Raw genomic sequence first — 16,822 nt, forward strand, 5'->3', positions numbered from 1 at the left:
CTATGGCGCTACTGTAGCGGTGCTGCTTTAGACATGGCTTGAATCTCTCTGTGACTCAGGTCCTCACCTGGCTAATGGGGATAATAGAGAATAGAGCCTTCTTTTCTCCCATCCTTTGTCTGTCTAGTCTGTTTAGATTGTAAACACTTCAACTTTTACTATGTGTTTATACACTACTGAGCACAATGGAGCTTCTAAGCACTACCCATAGTACAAATATTCAATAAAAGAAAATCCTCACTTTATTATGGAATCTTGTGTAAACAATTATACACAGTCTCCTCTCATAGGGCACATGCACTACTTTCCTTCAGTACTGACTACAAAGTCATTGTGGTTTATATTTTAAAGTTGCACCAAAACTCAGTGTAAACAACAATAAATATTCTGTTACTGATGCAATACCCTGAGGAGACCACTTATGAAACAGCAGGTAACTTTAGGACCTAACCATCTTCTCAATCTTTTAATGAATAATAATGGCACATTCAGTGATTCTGGGAGGTTAAAATTTAATAACAGTTGGATCTAGTCTGAGAAGCACTAGGTGCTAAAACTCTGGCTATGAGGGCCCGATAGACAGACGAATAGTTCAACAGATTCCATGACTGCAAAATAAAATAGACCAGGAAATGTTTCACATAGTAGATACAAGTAAGCAGGCTAGAAGCTTGATTTCAGGGGAATGTAATTAGATATTCATTGGAATGACAGTTACGCAAAAAAAAAAAAAAATTAGAGGTGTATGTATGTGTTGCTGCAGGAAGGGCAGGATTCTTTTACCACTGCTTCTGTAGTAAAAGGTATGGATGTTGGTAGGTGTGTAACACCGCCCTCTAGTGGAAGGAATATTTCAGACTGGCTCGCATAGACATTCCTTTGAGATACAAACGTTTCTTTTTTAGCTCACCAAGTTCAGGCCTGTGTTTTTGGAGCCAAAGATTCTACATCCAACACTGCAAGTATGTAGTTATCTGATGACCACAGTGCGCAACACTAGATTAACAAGGGCAGGGCTGTCAGAGTGTACTTTGGGCTTAATCCTCAATTAAGGGAATTTTATAAATTCAGTTCAATATGGCAAGCTTTTCCTTCCCTAAGGGCTGCACTTTGTCATGGCAGGAAGGCTAATATGTTCTAATGACCCTGAGAGCTATACTGGTGGGAGTTTTAACTGCTGGAAGTGCCACCCAGGCTGGCCAGGTCAAAGAGTAGGAACCAAATGCAAGTGGCCCGCTCGTCCTCCAGATCAGAGGGGGTCAGCGATCAGCCAACTACCTATCCTCTTAGAAAGTAAAGTTACAGAAACAGATCAAGGTATGCATTCCAGCAAAAAGCATGATAGACAGGGATGGCAGACCCTTGTGTGTGCCCATGCCTTCCATCCTATGCCTGGGAAGGATTCAGGTGGCAAGCCTCAGACCTGGCGATCATTAGATCTGAAATAATCATCAATGCTAAGAGCAACAGTAAGTAGCACACAAGCTGTTGACTTTGGGAAAGCTATTAAGACTATGTGGGAACCCTAAGGAATTCTGATTGGAATCCTCTAACAGAAGGTTGTCAGAAGGATCCAGTCAGTGCCAACTTTAGCATGAAGTTGTGGAACATAGCAATGGATTATCCCAACTTGCGCTCCTCTCTTTCCCATTGAGTATTTTGTCTTCAGCCATCAATCACAGATCACACCAAGAGTTGTCAACAGATAACATCAATCTAATTAAGATGAAGAAGCACATGCTGAGACATGTAAGGTGGGCCTGGACAAATTAGACACTCGACACAGAGTGCTTCTCAGACTAGATCCAAGGACAACCCTCAGACTCTTGGTAACTTGCCAGCATGGCACTCAATTGGGAGTTCAGCAGTATCGTGTGTCAAGAGTTCTCCAGTTGTTTCAGTCATTGGACCACTGTGTAAGAGGGAAATCATCTCATGAACCAGCTCCCCTCCCAACATCCCAGCTCCCCACTCTATGCTTCTCAAAATATTTTATGCTGCAGACCAGTAGTCTGAAGAGCCCATCCAACTGCTAGCCCACAGACAGACAGTAAATCTACTGAAGAAAATAAGTAAATGTTTTAAATGATCCTGCCAATATTTAATGGGATATTTATTCCAATTAAATCTAAATAAGGGAAACAAAAAAAATAGAGTGGTTAATTTGTGTTTTTAGCCATCCAGGAAAGTGAAGGACTAGAGATCCATAAAAATAAACAGATGTTAAGTCAAGAACTAGAGAAGCAGAGAGAAATAACAAACTTTGGACTGCAGAGACTATTTCAGCTAATAAGAGTTCTTCACGGTGCACAGAGGGTCAAAACATGATGGCCTAACTAAGCATTTATACAGGAGTAGGAACTGAAGCAAGGAAAAGGGCCGGTAAATTATATTCCCTGAAGCCTTACATGCAGCAAGCTATTCCCTGAAAAATCAGCTCTCCCACCCATTCAGTATGCAGAAACCCATTACCAATTAAATTCTGGAGAACAGAGAAGCTGACACCTCTTCATCAAAAACTGCTGCAATCTCCAGAAAGACAAACTCTCTATACAACAGAAGAGAAAACTAAGGGGGAGGGGGCAAATTGTAGAATAAAATACAGATTAAAGCAGGGTAGCTGTATTGGTGATTCTAAGCCTCTGGAGGAAAAATATAATTTACTGGTAAGAAGTGACACTATCCTAGCCTATGTCCCCAAATCAAATAGAGAATAGTAACTGCAAGCACCAGTCAGCAACAACCAATTTATTTGCACTTAGAAATTGTATTTACATAGACATAAAGCCCCGATGTCAGTCACTGTGGTGGTGGTGTCCCTTTGCTTTGCAATTTAGCTGTCATTGTGTACAAATTGCCTTGAGATCTCAGAAGTGAGATTCTCAGGGTGGGAGAGAAGGAGGGGTTGGCAGGAAGGAATGACAGGTTTGGCTCCTCTTGTTTGGAGGCTACAAGGGACAGTATTTGACCCTTCACATCAAGGATCAGATAAAATGTCTGCTAGAGGATTCATTGTAAAATGGAAAAATACTTCCTTCAACTCCAGGACAGGACAGGTTCCCTATTATTCTTTACTATTCTGAAACAGGAAAAATAGTAACACAGGGTCCAAAATCCACACAGAGAGAGGACCCTCAACACATGGAACTCCTCACCCCCAGGCAGGAAGGAGTCTCAGCAACCACACACTTCCCAAGCAGGGGGCTATGTGCTGGTCTGAGCATGGGTCACAGAAAAAGTGGGCAGTCTGGGAAGGAGCAGGTGGGCTGGGGTGAATGGTAATGAATAACAAAAGGACACACCTGTAGGTGCTTGCATCAAAGCAGTAATCAAGCCAGCATCTTGCATTGGAACATGGGCTTCTGCAACAATAATTCAGGTCTCCTGAGGGCCTTCTGGGGGATCCATTGGATTTGGAGTCAGGCCAGCCCAGCAGCTTGTTCTGCAGGGGAAGCGAGGGAACGGGGCAAACCTCATCTTCCCGATGAAGCAATTAGGGAAAATTCCCAAAGGAAAATCTTGCTGTGACTTCCATCTCTTTTGAGTTCTCTGACAGGTTTTACTGGAGTACGAGAAAATAGGGCCCACTGATATTTTATATCTAGAATGTAGGCAAAAAAACTTCTCCATTTCTTGGGTACCAAGAAAAACAGAGATAATTGCAGAGAAAAATCCCCATGATCTTTCACATCTAAAAAACTGACAGATCCACTACCTGTCTGAGATCCTCCTTTAAGAGAAGTGGGGTTGGGATGGGAACAAAACTGCCAAAGGAAAACATTTGTAGATCTCTTCCAAAATCCAGGTGTCCAGTCACAAGTAACACCATTGCTAATTCATTCATTGAGGAATCTTTTCAGTACATTGAATGGTAGCTCCCACTATGTTTTATTCAGTGTAGCACATGACCAGATTTCCTACTACTGCTTACTTATTACTGTGACAGGTGCTGCAGAAAAGCCTGATGGCCAGATCCTCAGCTGGTGTAAATCAACATTGCTCCACTGATTTGTTCACCAATTCACAGCAGCTGAGCATCTGGTCTCAGTCAGTCATTCTTAGGAAGCTTCTTACTACTGCATGGCTACAGGTACTTACTTCCCCTGTTGCTTTATAGAACTAATAAGCATAGCAATATGATTCTTGCTAGACAGCAGTCAGCACAAAAAGTCATTATAACTGGTACTGTCTTCTCAATATAAACCAGTAAACAAACCTGCAAAGAGACTCCACTACCTCTTAGCCACAGATAGGGTGGTCCCTTGAGGTCAAAGTTGTACACATTAGCAGAGTGGTGAGGGGAAGCCATTTGCAGCTGTTTGTATGATACATATCTTGTGAATAAATAAACTTAATTTTCCAGTGCTGCCAATCTCTAAACATCCAGAGACACACATTCACTCAAACATTTTACAAATAAACACAAGGAGTGCTGCTTGACTGAATCCTCCCCCTAGAACTCAACTTCAGTGTCACAAGCCACAAGCTTTTCAGCAGATTAAAAAATTTTGCTTCTCCCTCTCCCCCCAGACATTTCAGTTCCTGAAGAACAATTGTGACTAACTGTCTCATTTTTGGATTAAGAGATGTCTAGAGAAAAAGCAGATTAAGGTTTCTAACACTGACACTAATTTTTACAAATTTAGTTGGGATGGAAGAGTTAAGTGCAGCAAATCTTAAAATTAGCCTAAAATGCTTCGAGTTCCAACTTCAAAATAAAGTGACTTCAGTAACTTCAAGAATGCAACAAGAGTAGTCTTAAATCTATACAAAGTCCCCTTTTCAAAAGAATGGATTGAGGTCACATTTTCTCTCTCTCTCTTTTTTTTTTTTTAAACTGTGACAGATCTCCTTCCAGCTTGTTAAAAAGCACCTCTGATTTCCAGTAAATAGGGACACTCTCTGCAGCATAGTGGCTGTGACATGGAGACTTGAGGGTAGAAGGGGGAAAGCAACATATTTATCTTCCCAACACACTTGTGAGGTATGACTTGGAACCCAATAGGATCCCTGTGAGGTAGGGAAGCATTATTATGCCCATTTTACAGATTGGGAACTGAAGCACAAAGAGGCTAGGTGATTTGCCCCGGGAAAGAAACTCTGGCTGGTCTACACTACAGATTTAGATCGACATAAGGCAGCTAATGTCTACTGGTTTATGTCCATGTACACACTACAGCCTTGCTCCTGCTGATGCTGTCAAATTGACAAGAAAGCCAGGCTGTCACTGGGGCAGGTGGGGGACTCCAGCTAAAGCCCGGCTACCCCTTGGCTCCCCATTCCCAGCCGGGCTGTGCCTGCCCTCCTCCCCACTCAGACCCTGGCAGCCCCCTAGCTTCCCATTCCTGGCTCCCAGCCCAGCTGCTCCCAGCCGAGCTGCTGCCCAGAGGCTCCTGACTCCCTGCTGCAGCTGGCTCCTGGCAGAATGCTCCGCGTCCAGAGTCCAGGCAGCTCCTGGGCTCCCATCAGGGAGCCTCAGTGCAGCCACCAGGCTCCCTGCGGTGAGTGAGCGCCTCGATGCAGCCAGTCGGCTCCCTGTGAGGAGCGGGGAGCCAGGCAGGCACAGCCCAGCTCAGAGCTGGGAGTGGGAAGCTGAGCAGGTGCAGTCTGGAGGCTGCTCGGAGGCTCCCAGACTCCAGGTATAGAGCTCACAGCCGGGAGCCTGGCTGCGGCGGGGAGCAGGGAGTCGACAGCACAGGGGGACAGCTGGGCTCCCGGCAGCAGGGAGCTGAGAGTCTGGGGGGCAGCCAGGCTCCTGGTGGGGAGTTGTGTGTGGAGCTCAGAGCCCAGGTTTCAGCCCCCCACACTACTCCTCTTAAGTCAGTGGAAGAGCTCCTGTAGGGGGTAGCCTGGACATGGGCCAACTTACGTTTCTAGTGCAGACATGCCCTCTGACATCTTCAGTGGGGACGGAGAGGGTCCGAGTGGAGGGAGGCTCTCTGTTGTGAGGGTGTCTGCAGAGGGTCCCCCCCAAATCATCCATTCTCAGACTATAGCCTGTGAACTGGCTGGCAAAGTGCTTGCTGATGCTCTGTGGAGAACTGGCTGGCCACATGGTGCTGCCTCTCCTTGTTTCTAGCTGCTAAATTGCATTTAAAGACAGCTGCAAATCCATTCAGTACTTTCCTAGTGTCCTTTTTCCATGTAAGCCATTGCTGTATCTTCGCCAGTGCTGGGGTTATAAAAGGGAATGCACTGGAACATCAGAAATTCTGGGAGTAATTCTGAGACCCAAACACTCCAGAACTCCACTGGGTTGTGCTGGCAACCCAGATAATCTCACCTTCTTTCTACAGCTAAATTCCCATGCTCCCCTATTAAATGAGGTACACAAGGTGCCCCAATGTGAGTGAGGCAATAAGAGCTGCTCCTCTCTGTGATGCTCATGAGTGGGAGTGGAGGCAGGTCCACAAGACACGATATATTAAGATGTGGTCCATGCAATGAAAAACCTTGAGAACCCCTATTTTAAAGATTTGGGTCCAGATTATGCTACTGTTGCTGACACTGAGTAATGTCTTAATACTCAAGAATTAAAAAGGCAAAATACAAGCAAAAGCTCCAGAATCTTGCCCTTCATTTGCAGGCTTTTGCAACAATATTCTGGAGATCTCACTAGCTGTACGATGTCTCAGAATTCAGACAGAACGGTGAGGCACCTGCGGCCCCCTGACAAATTCCCACCTACCTATGCTCTGCTGTCACATGAAGTTTGCCGAGGACACACCCTGCTTGCTGGAGTGAACACAGATAGAAATCCCTTTGAAGTCCCAGGGAGGTTAAAACAATCTGAAATTAATTTCTGCAGAAGAGTAATGTACAGCATGTTTAGGCATGGGTAGCAGCGGGGCAGAGAGGGGGGAGGGAAGGTGCTGGTGGTTTAGATTAGATTAAATAGACGCACTTGCCTTTTTGGGGCCCAAGACGGTCCAAGGTCGTCAAGTATAATTAACTGCGGTTCAAATTGTAACATTTGACTTTGGTTCACCCACAGATCTGAAGGGCCTGGTTGTGCAGTAAATAATGCCAGTCATGTATGTGTTCGAAGAGGGATAGTTAGAATTCAATTATCTCTAGATACGGTATGTATAGTGCCCCATCACTGAAGTATCAGAGCAATCAACAATCTTTAAAACTCTCCCTGTTAGGTTGGGAAGTGCTGTTACCTTCACTCCATTGTACAGGTGGGGAACTGAGGCACTCAGGGTATGTCTACACAGGGATAAAAGACCTGTGGCTGACCGAGGTCAGCTGACTCAGGCTAATGGGGCTCAGGCTGGAAAATTGCTATGTAGAGTTCAGGCTCAGGCTGGAGCCTGAGCTCTGGGACCCTTCAAGGACTGTACTATGTGAGGGTTGCCCTGTTGTACTCTGTAGTGTACCTACACCTGCACAGATTCTCCAGTGAGCTAAAGGTCTAGTCCTACCAATATTTAAGCATGTGACAAAGGTTATTCCTGTGTTTTTTTCTTTGCAGGATCCAGACTTTAGTTAGTTCTTCCCCTGCTGAAACCGTCCCGCCCCCCATAAACATTAAGAAGGGATCAGGAAAAAATATTTAAAAGAATATCATTTAACAAAAAATCAGGATATACCACTATTTATAGAGCACTCCAAGAAAGGTTGTTTGTTTGTTTTGTTTTTTAATTAGTCAATTTCAAACCATTCAAGTCGGTATTGTCCCTGCAAGGGAAGATTTATGTTTGTAAGGCAAAGTCAGCTATCAATATATTACATTGGACTGTCATTTTTTTATATGTAAAAAGTTACAGTGCTGACCTACAAAAAAAAGTAATGAGGAAACTGCAGTGCTCAAGAATTGTTGTACTGTTTGTCAGCAGAAATGGAAGAGACTGCTCACTTTGCAAACTCATTTTGCAGTGAGTACAAGCTTGAAAAATGGAGGAGGGACAGTGGGTATAAGAACAACAAAATAAAGGCTTGTTTTATTAAATAATTTACTGGGTATACTCAGTGAAGCAAGTTAGCAAAAAGCAATTTTGAAAATGGCCTATACTTGTCTAAGACAAATATAATATCTGCTCTAGCAAAACAAAAAAGCTGTACATTCCTAAATGTACATTTTGAGATTCCTCATGTTCCTCAGTGCCCATCTGCTCCAATAGCTATCCTCCCTGCTCAATATGTAGCTCTTTCCTGAGATCACACTCTAACAACGCCATCATGGGCTTCCATATCAAATGTGCTTTGTTGACAAAATAGAAAGATGCCTTGTTCCAGTTGCCAACTCTGAACATCGACCTGTGATCAGAGTCAAGCCTTTCTGGCTTGCACATCCTCAAGAAAGATACTTCAAGGTAAATTCTTCTCTCACACCTGTGCAACTCATTCCTTTGGGAGGTAGAGGTAGAGCTGGAGAAAAAAAATTCCCTCAAACATTTTTCAGCAGAAAATGGCCTTTCTTTCCCAAAATGATTTTTTTTTGGTAGAAAATTTTAATTTATTTCAAACTTTGTCAGTTTTTGAAGTCTGTTGACTTCTTCAGTGGGGTTTGGCTCATGACTTCATAATACAGGGTGCATTTCTGAGGTTCTTCTCTATGCAGTGAGGAACAATCCAGCATTGGATTAGATAACCTTCTAAGACCTTGGCTTTAAGCCTGATTCTAAGTCAGCGACTCATTTTCATATATTCACTACCAGTGTGCTAGTTCATTATCTGTGAGAACTTGCTTTTGACTTGAACAAATTGATCCCTCCCTTTTCTCCCTCCCCCCCAAGTTTAAGTCGAAATACTTAAGACAAAATACTTGTTTGACATTTACAGTTAGCAAATAGCAATGTCCCCTATAATATGTTCAATAATATGTTTTAAGCATAGCAAGAGTAAGTCTGACTAGTCTAGTTAGAGGGGAAAAGTGTTTAAGGATTACTCAGTACCAGTTGGGAGAAGAAATAAACTTAAGAATCTGCATCCTGGGAAATGCAAGAACCACCATATAGATTTCCAGAAAGCAATTTCTTATCTGCCAGAGTATTAAAACATGGATCATTCATTTACAACCCAATTAAGTGTGACAATTCACAGCTCATGTATACATTCACTCACTGCTGTCATTAATAACAGAGAAAAGTGACCCATTTTAAATAGCATTTTCTTTTTTGGGGGGTTTCCTATAGGAAAACCAAAAATATAGACCAAGGCTCATCAAGGTGGTAGTCACCACTAGAAGAGGGAAACCAACAGCAGTAACAGTGATTATATCAAAGGTTAGTATAATAGCTAGATTTCTATAATGAACAAGTCACGATTTTCAGTCAACGATCTACAGAATGATACTTCTAGACATTTTCAATCCTGCTCAGAGCTACCTTAACCAATCCTTAAGCTGTTTGCACCTCCAGAAAGCCATTCTGGTAGCTAGTGATTGCTGGAGAATGAGGTGGTAAGCAGTGGAGAAGCTCCTGTGCCACCTGGAGAATTCCCTCATGCTAAGGGAAACCTGTACAGGCCAGTGAAGCATACATTATAGCAGCCATGGTGAAGGCCAAGATCTGGCCTTTAAAAGAATTGTATATGACATGGCACTACATAGACAGTTGGGAAAATAAAACACTTGCCCCCTAAAGAACCCGCAGTAGCAATCATTAAATCATTTGCTTTCTTCAAATACTTAAACACAGACAATTTTTGTCATTTTCATAATAAAACTCCACTTTCTGTGACTGCAAATACTATTTTAAGTGAGCAGAAAGTGAGTAGAATAAAGTTTTGGAGTATATTACACTATACAATTTCGTCTATGGTATTCCCTGGCAAACTACCACCTGGCATGATACCATAAAGACACCCAACCTGACATGTAAAAGATGGAACCAAAGGATTGCAAAAAACTTTAGAAAAGCTTGTATTTAATGCCTTCTAAATTGAGGCAATTTAATTTCACAGCAAGTTTGTTGGGGGAAATGGGTAGGGAAGGAAGATCACCACAGATAATTTGAAAAGTTTATTTTATTTTTCACCCTAAACACTGATTTACACATTTTCTACATGTAGGGGGATTTAATTAGACCCCCCCCCCAAAATAATCAAACCACTATGGTAGATGGTATTTCAGTATAACATCTAAAACATACTATTCCATCGATTTTCATAGTCCAGTCCCCTGCACTCATGGGAGGACTAAGTATTATCTAGACCATCCCTGACAGGTGTTTGTCCAACCTGCTCCAGTGATGGAGATTCCAATGATGGAGATGGACAACCTCCCTAGGTAATTTATTGCAATGCTTAACCACCCTGATGGTAGGAAGTTTTTCCTAAGGTCCAACCTGAACTGCCTTCCTACAATTTAAGTCCATTCCTTCTTGTCCTATCATCAGAGGTTAAGGAGAACAATATTTCTCCCTCCTCCTTGTAACAACCTTTTATGTACTTGAAAACTGTTATGTCCCCTCTCAGTCTTCTCTTCTCCAGACTAAACAAACCCAGTTTTTTCAATCTTCTCTCATAGGTCTTGTTTTCTAGACCTTTAATCATTTTTGTTGCTCTTATCTGGACTTTCTCCAATTTGGCCACATCTTTGCTGAAATGTGATGCCAAGAACTGGACACAATACTCCAGTTGAGGCCTAATCAGCGTGGAGTAGAGCGGAAGAATTTCTTCTCGTGTCTTGCTTACATTACTCCTGCTAATACATCCCAGAATGATATTTGCTCTTTTTTTGCAACAGTGTTACACTGTTCATTCATATTTAACTTGTGATCCACTATGACCCCCAGTTCCCTTTCTGCAGTACTCCTTCCTAGGAAGTCATTTCCCATTTTGTACGTGTGCAATTTATTGTTCCTTCCCAAAGTGGAGCACTTTGCATTTGTCCTTATTGAATTTCATCCTATTTACTTCAGATCATTTCTCCAGTTTGTCCAGATCATTTTGAATTTTAATCCTATCCTCCAAAGCACTCACAATCCCTCCCAGCTTGATAAAGTTTGTGGATGATATAAGTGTACTCTCTATGCCATTATCTAAACCATTGAAGTTAGAAGGGCCATTTTGATCATGTAGTGCGTCCTCCAGCATAATCCGAGCCATAGATTTTCACATTAACTACCAGAGGGGTAGCCGTGTTAGTCTGGATCTGTAAAAGCAGCAAAGAATCCTGTGGCACCTTATAGACTAACAGACGTTTTGCAGCATGAGCTTTCGTGAGTGAATGCCCACTTCTTCGGATGCATTAACTACTGCATTCATCCCATAACTTCTGGGTGAGGTAGGAGAGATCTTTTAGAAAGACACCTAGTCTCAATTTAAACACTTCAAGCAATGGAGAATCCACAACATGGCTAGGAAAATTGTCCCACTGGTTAATTAACCTTAGTGTTAAAAATGTGCACCTTATTTTTAGTCTGTACCACAGTTGCCAACTTTCACGCAGTAAATAAGCAGCCTGACTTTCATAATAAGCCAAAAATCAAGCTAATCTCATTTCAGAACAAGGCCAAAACAAGCCAGTCCCTAAGAACTCCAACACTCTATGTGACTAGATCCCCCCCGGCTGTGCACCCCTGACTCTCTCCCCCCACCCTTACCCCTGCTTGCCGAGAGCCGATCAAAAAAAAAAAAAAAAGCAGCAACAAGCCAAAGAAGGAACAAGCTACAAGCCAAAAACTAGCCAACAAGCAACTCATAAGCCAATTAAGCCAAAAACAAGCCCAATGTCTACGTTTTTTCATGGGTTTGGCATGTTTGGTTTGTACTTGTCTAGCTTTGGCCTTTGGATCTTGTTATGCCTCAGTCTGCTTGATTAAAGATCCCATTATAATCAGAAATCTCTTCCCTGTGTAGACTCATAGACCATGATCAAATCAACTTTGTCTCAGATAAGTTAAACATACTGAGCTTCTTTAGTTCTCATTGTAAGGTAGGCTTGCAGACGCCAAATCATCCTCGTAGCTCTTTTCTGAATCCTTTCCAATTTGTCAATACCCTTTTAAAATGTGGACACCAGAGTTGGACAGAGTATTCCAGTAGTGGTCTCACTAAGACTATATAAAGAAGAAATATCTCCTCTCTACTTCTGATTGATAGTCCCCTGCTTATACATCCCAGAACTGCATTAGCTCTCTTAGTTACCACATCACAATTGCAGCTCATGTTCAGCTGGTTATCTACCATGACTCTATATCCCAGTCATTGCTTTCCAAAATACTCACTGCTCACCCTCTACACTGTGATGTCTACAGAATAATATAACTATAGCACTTAGCACTTCTGGAGTACTTTTCTTCTTCCATTACATCATCCAACATCCTTGTGAGGTAGGTTAGTATTAGGGTATGTCTACACTTCAACCGCTAAAAGTGGCAGAGCTGCAGCTGTGCCGCTGCAACACTTCGGTGTAGACACGCACTACAGCAACAGAGAGGTGGATTAACAACAGCAATGGGAGAACTCCTCCCACGAGGTGGTAGCCAGGTCAACAGAAAAATTCTTCCATCAACCTAGCACTGTCTACACTGGCGGTTAGGTTGATTTTTCCACTCCTGAGAGACCTAGCTATGGCAATGCAAAATTCCAGCATAGACCAGCCCTTATTCCTATTTGACAGATCAGGAAACAGACACTGGGGTTGCAATTTTTCTGAAGCTATACAGCAAATTGGTGACAGTGTCAGAACTAGAACTTGGTCGTTCCTGGCTCCCAGTACTGTGCTCAAACCAGCCTTTGCTATAAGATCCTTCCATCTGGAACTTGCATTGAAAACCACTGCCACAGCACTAACAAACCCACATCTTCCTTGCATCTTCCACTGCTCAGCAAATAAAACGAAGCATAGTATAAGTAAAGAAACATTACATCGAAACACTTGGGCAAAACACAAATGCTTCAAGAAGCTCAGCATAGCATATACATGCAAACAGCTATTTTTACCAGAAGCCTAGTGTGCAGAATGATGTATTGTACGCAGTTAGGAACCTGCAGGAACATGTGCTACGAAGATGCTCTTTCCATGACAGTCCATGCATTGCAATTCACAGAATGTCTATGGTGTTTCACAAATAAAATTTGAAAACAAACTATACAATACCTGTTTGCTTTTTTCCACTGAATAGGCAAAGGCTAAATGAATGTCAAACACTAGATCAGGCAAAGCATTGCTTCAATAGGTGTGTCTAGGTGTCTTATACATGTTGCTGCCTGCCAGTTCTCCCTTTTTGTGTGGGTGGCATTCACAAAGAGGCAGACTTGTAGCTCAGAAATGATATCACAATGCAAAGTTAACTCACTGAGTGCCTTGAGATTGCACGCCACCAAGTAATGCTCAGCAAAACAACACATTTCCTTCCTTTTGTATGTAATAGCAATCAAATTTACAACAAAGTTATTCAGTCATTAACATATGAAAACATGGGTGAATGGCGAGAAGTGCAAAATATTATTGGGATGGCTTTTGGAAGGGCCGACCTCGGGGTTTCTGTGCAGAAAGAGGTAGAATTTGGAGGGTTACGTCTCGACTACAATGAGGTATTTGCTTCAATTCCAGCCAGCCATGCAGATGCACTAGCGCAAAATCCTAATTCGGACAAAGAGAGATGAGATTTGTATCCACAGAGCTAATTTCTTGCTGAAGCTGTCATAAGCACAAATTGCATCTTTCCTTGTCTGCACTATTATATATACCAATTACGCGATAATGATGGCAGGCTGCTGATTGCTGGAACTGGGAATTAGCCCAATGTGGCCAGGGTTTTAGTGCTGGCATACTTGTGTTTAAAACACAGGAAAGGGGGACAAGGTTGTAAGCACACCTGTTGCATGGAAGCTGCCTTTCATTTCCATGCTCTGCTCTTTGTTATCAAACAATATAACACATAAACATGTTTTGGGTCTGCCTGAGGCAGCTACAACATCAAGATTTCCACAATTTCTGGTCGATGTTACTTTAAACGTTAAAAAAGATGTATTTCTTGGCCTGGTGTCGCAGAGAGTGAAGACAGCCATTTGTGGGGGAAATGAGACATAATTCAAGAGACCAAATGGTTGTAGGGATTGGTAGAGATACTAGATGAGATGATGTGTTGTACCTCTAAGTGGTGCAGCACAGAAGTCACAGCACCTGGGGGGAGGGGCACATCTTTATGCTTTCCTGTTCCTGGGCTTCCCCAGGGGGAGAAGAGGCCGGTGGCATACTTTAGCAGCCTCACAAGACTGCCCTATGGGCCGTAGAGCTGCCCAAAATCTGGACACCACTGTGTATTGCTATTTTTAGGTGCTCTCTCAAGCGGAGCTAGCACTTGTATGTTGTACCCACAGAGGGAATGACACCTCCCAGCTACTGCATAGACATACCCTTTGAATCCAGTTCAGGTCAATAGTCAAACAATGTTACATTCCAGGTCATGCCTACATCATTCAATAAGTTTGCAGTCTCATTGCAGTTTCTAGTGGACAGATATCAACTTTGTGGGGCAGCAAAATTCGTACAAATTGACACCCTTGATGATCTTTCTCGAGGGCAGCCAGGGAATGAATAGGTATGGAAACTGAACTGCTGCACTCTCCTATATGATGGATCTCCAGTCCCAGGTGAAACACATTGCTGCAGAAGTGCAGGGCAGTTTAACCTGCAGCTGCCTGTGCTGTACCTGTTCCACAAATAAACAAAGGCTTTCAATTGTCAGACTGCCAATCCAGCACTTTACATGATCTCTCACTTCACACTATACATTTGAATGATGCATTTAAAGGATTCCACTTTATTTAATAAGCAACATCTTCAGCAGTTGTGCTTGATTTCTTTAAAATACTTGAAGAGTGTGATTCAAAATGAACTTTGATCCAAAACGTATCTGAAAGCAAAGAGCTTTTTTAATTCTCAGTGGCTGACTGAAAGCACTTTCCTCTGCAGACACTATGCTATAACTGCCATCCTAGATGCCACCCTGTGGTGAGATCATCATTCTCTTTCATAAAAGAACCAGTGATGTGGCAATGCTCTACATTAGGTTAACAGGGCATATATCCCCTATTCCAGTACAGCACTTAATTAAGCACATGTGTCACTTTAAACACAGGAATATCCCATTGGTTGCCACAGCTCACATGGTTTAAATATAAACACAAAGGATGCAGAAACATTTCCAGCTTGTGAGGAAACAACATACTAGACTTCAGACACTTCAGGATGAAAAGGCCAGGTAAAGAATGTGTCTAGTTCCAAAGAGTTCTATAACACAGTTAAAGAAAAGGAAAAGCACCGCTTTGAGGAAAGGGGCGTACAGTGAAAAACAAACCCAGGAACCCAAGAACTTAAACAATGGTGCAGGTAAAGACAGAATCCTGATTTAGAACTCACTCATTTCCGAGCAAAGGAATAAATATTCTTGTCTGTTATTTCTCCTTATCTGGTAAGATGTTTCTAACAAAACCTGCATTTGGAATAAAGATGTGTGATGTTTTTATTGCCACTGTCGACCATCCAAGATGATGGGTCTGGTTTGAGAGTCACAAAAATGTTCTTGTTAAAAATGCTGCCAAAAAACTAAATGAAACCAGCACACCCATTTTGCAGCACTATCAGCGTTTATTTTTTTTTCCAGGGGGTGTTTATATGGACTAAGATTCATTTAACAAGGCAAAAGTTGGAGCTCTCACATTCTACATTGTGTCTCCGCAGGTTCTCCTGACGAGGGTTAAATCTTTACATCACTTCCAAGTGAGGCAGCCAAGAAAAAGAAGAAACAAATGCTGCTGCTGCTGCTGCTACTACTACTGAGCACAGAGGCCTCCTTTTCAAGAAATGTGATTTATGGAATGAAGTTCCTGGCATGTCTGCCACAGAGTGTCACAATGTGTGTCTAAAATCCAAGGCTGAAATATGATCCCTGTTCCTTCCAAAACACATTGTGGCTTCTAGCAAGTTCTTTTGAAAATTGTAAGCAATCAGTTTCTCAGGAGGCTGTATTCTCTATGCCTTTTGCATTCTGAAGGGCATATTAATCATCCCTTTTCTTTTTCAATGCTACTCATAATGTTTCTGGGGGATTTGGAGGGGTTTCCTTATAATTTCACAAGAGTTTAGTGCTTGTGAAAGCTGCTTTTTTTGAAAGCCCTAGAAACTGTTGTTTTTTCTTTCTTGTTATCCAGAGATCTGATACAACTTGGACAGCAGTAGAGCAAACCTCTCCACATTGCCATACCAACCTCTCTCAGCACAGACCGAGACACCACTCCTTGTAAGAGGGTAGCTAACCCTCCATGTTCAGTCAGTCCTTAGCCTTTCAGCAGCCCACTGTTGTGTATTAGACCTTTGCCTACTGGGAACTGGAGGGAGGTCATCAAAGTCAGTTCACACGAGCTACCAAATGGCCATCAGGTAGAAACAAACAAAAAGCCATTTCTGACCTTGGGCTGGATTTGAACCATTCACATAAAGGGCTTTTATGCTCCAACACCTAATGCTCAGGCCCTCCATTCTCTTTCATTTGGGGCAAATGTTTTTATAAATAGTCACCTTTTCCTCCATTACATTTCGTATCCACAACATATTTTATCAGTTAAAGAATTCCCTCTCGCTCTGCTACTGGCCGTAAAAGCACAGATCTGAATTTCTGAAAGGATCAAAGAACCGGTAAAGTTATACATCACCAATACTATTTTCTTTGTAGAGCAGTAACACCCAGATATCCTCTTCAGGCTCAGGGCTCTGTTATGCTTGATTCTGTACAAGCCACAGAAAGACAGTCCTGGCCCTGACGTGCTTTCATAATTTGCTGGCTATTTATTGTGGACAACATGGCAGCAGTGTCTGAAGGCCAAGAGAGGTAGTAGCCGTATGAATTAGTTCAGAGAGGGTGTT

General features: G+C 42.5%; 1 protein-coding gene across 8 annotated transcripts in view; it reads right to left on the minus strand.

Moving 5' to 3' along the window:
• Positions 1-4,305, minus strand: part of FGFR2 (fibroblast growth factor receptor 2) — a 105,903-nt gene extending 101,598 nt beyond the window's left edge. For 7 of the 8 annotated variants that reach the window (XM_039480771.1, XM_039480770.1, XM_039480772.1 and 4 more), the window contains exons 1-2: positions 3,716-3,808; positions 3,303-3,562 (exon numbers count right to left, since the gene is read on the minus strand). In XM_039480771.1, the coding sequence (XP_039336705.1) occupies positions 3,303-3,348 (46 nt within the window). In that variant the 5' untranslated portion in view covers positions 3,349-3,562; positions 3,716-3,808. Of the gene's footprint in view, positions 1-3,302; positions 3,563-3,715; positions 3,809-4,216 lie in introns of those variants that run through there. The other variant, XM_039480768.1, reaches the window with a different exon arrangement.
• Between the last annotated feature and the right edge of the window lie 12,517 nt (positions 4,306-16,822).

This window comes from Mauremys reevesii, linkage group 7 (assembly GCF_016161935.1).
Source record: "Mauremys reevesii isolate NIE-2019 linkage group 7, ASM1616193v1, whole genome shotgun sequence".
Lineage (NCBI taxonomy): Eukaryota > Metazoa > Chordata > Testudines > Geoemydidae > Mauremys > Mauremys reevesii.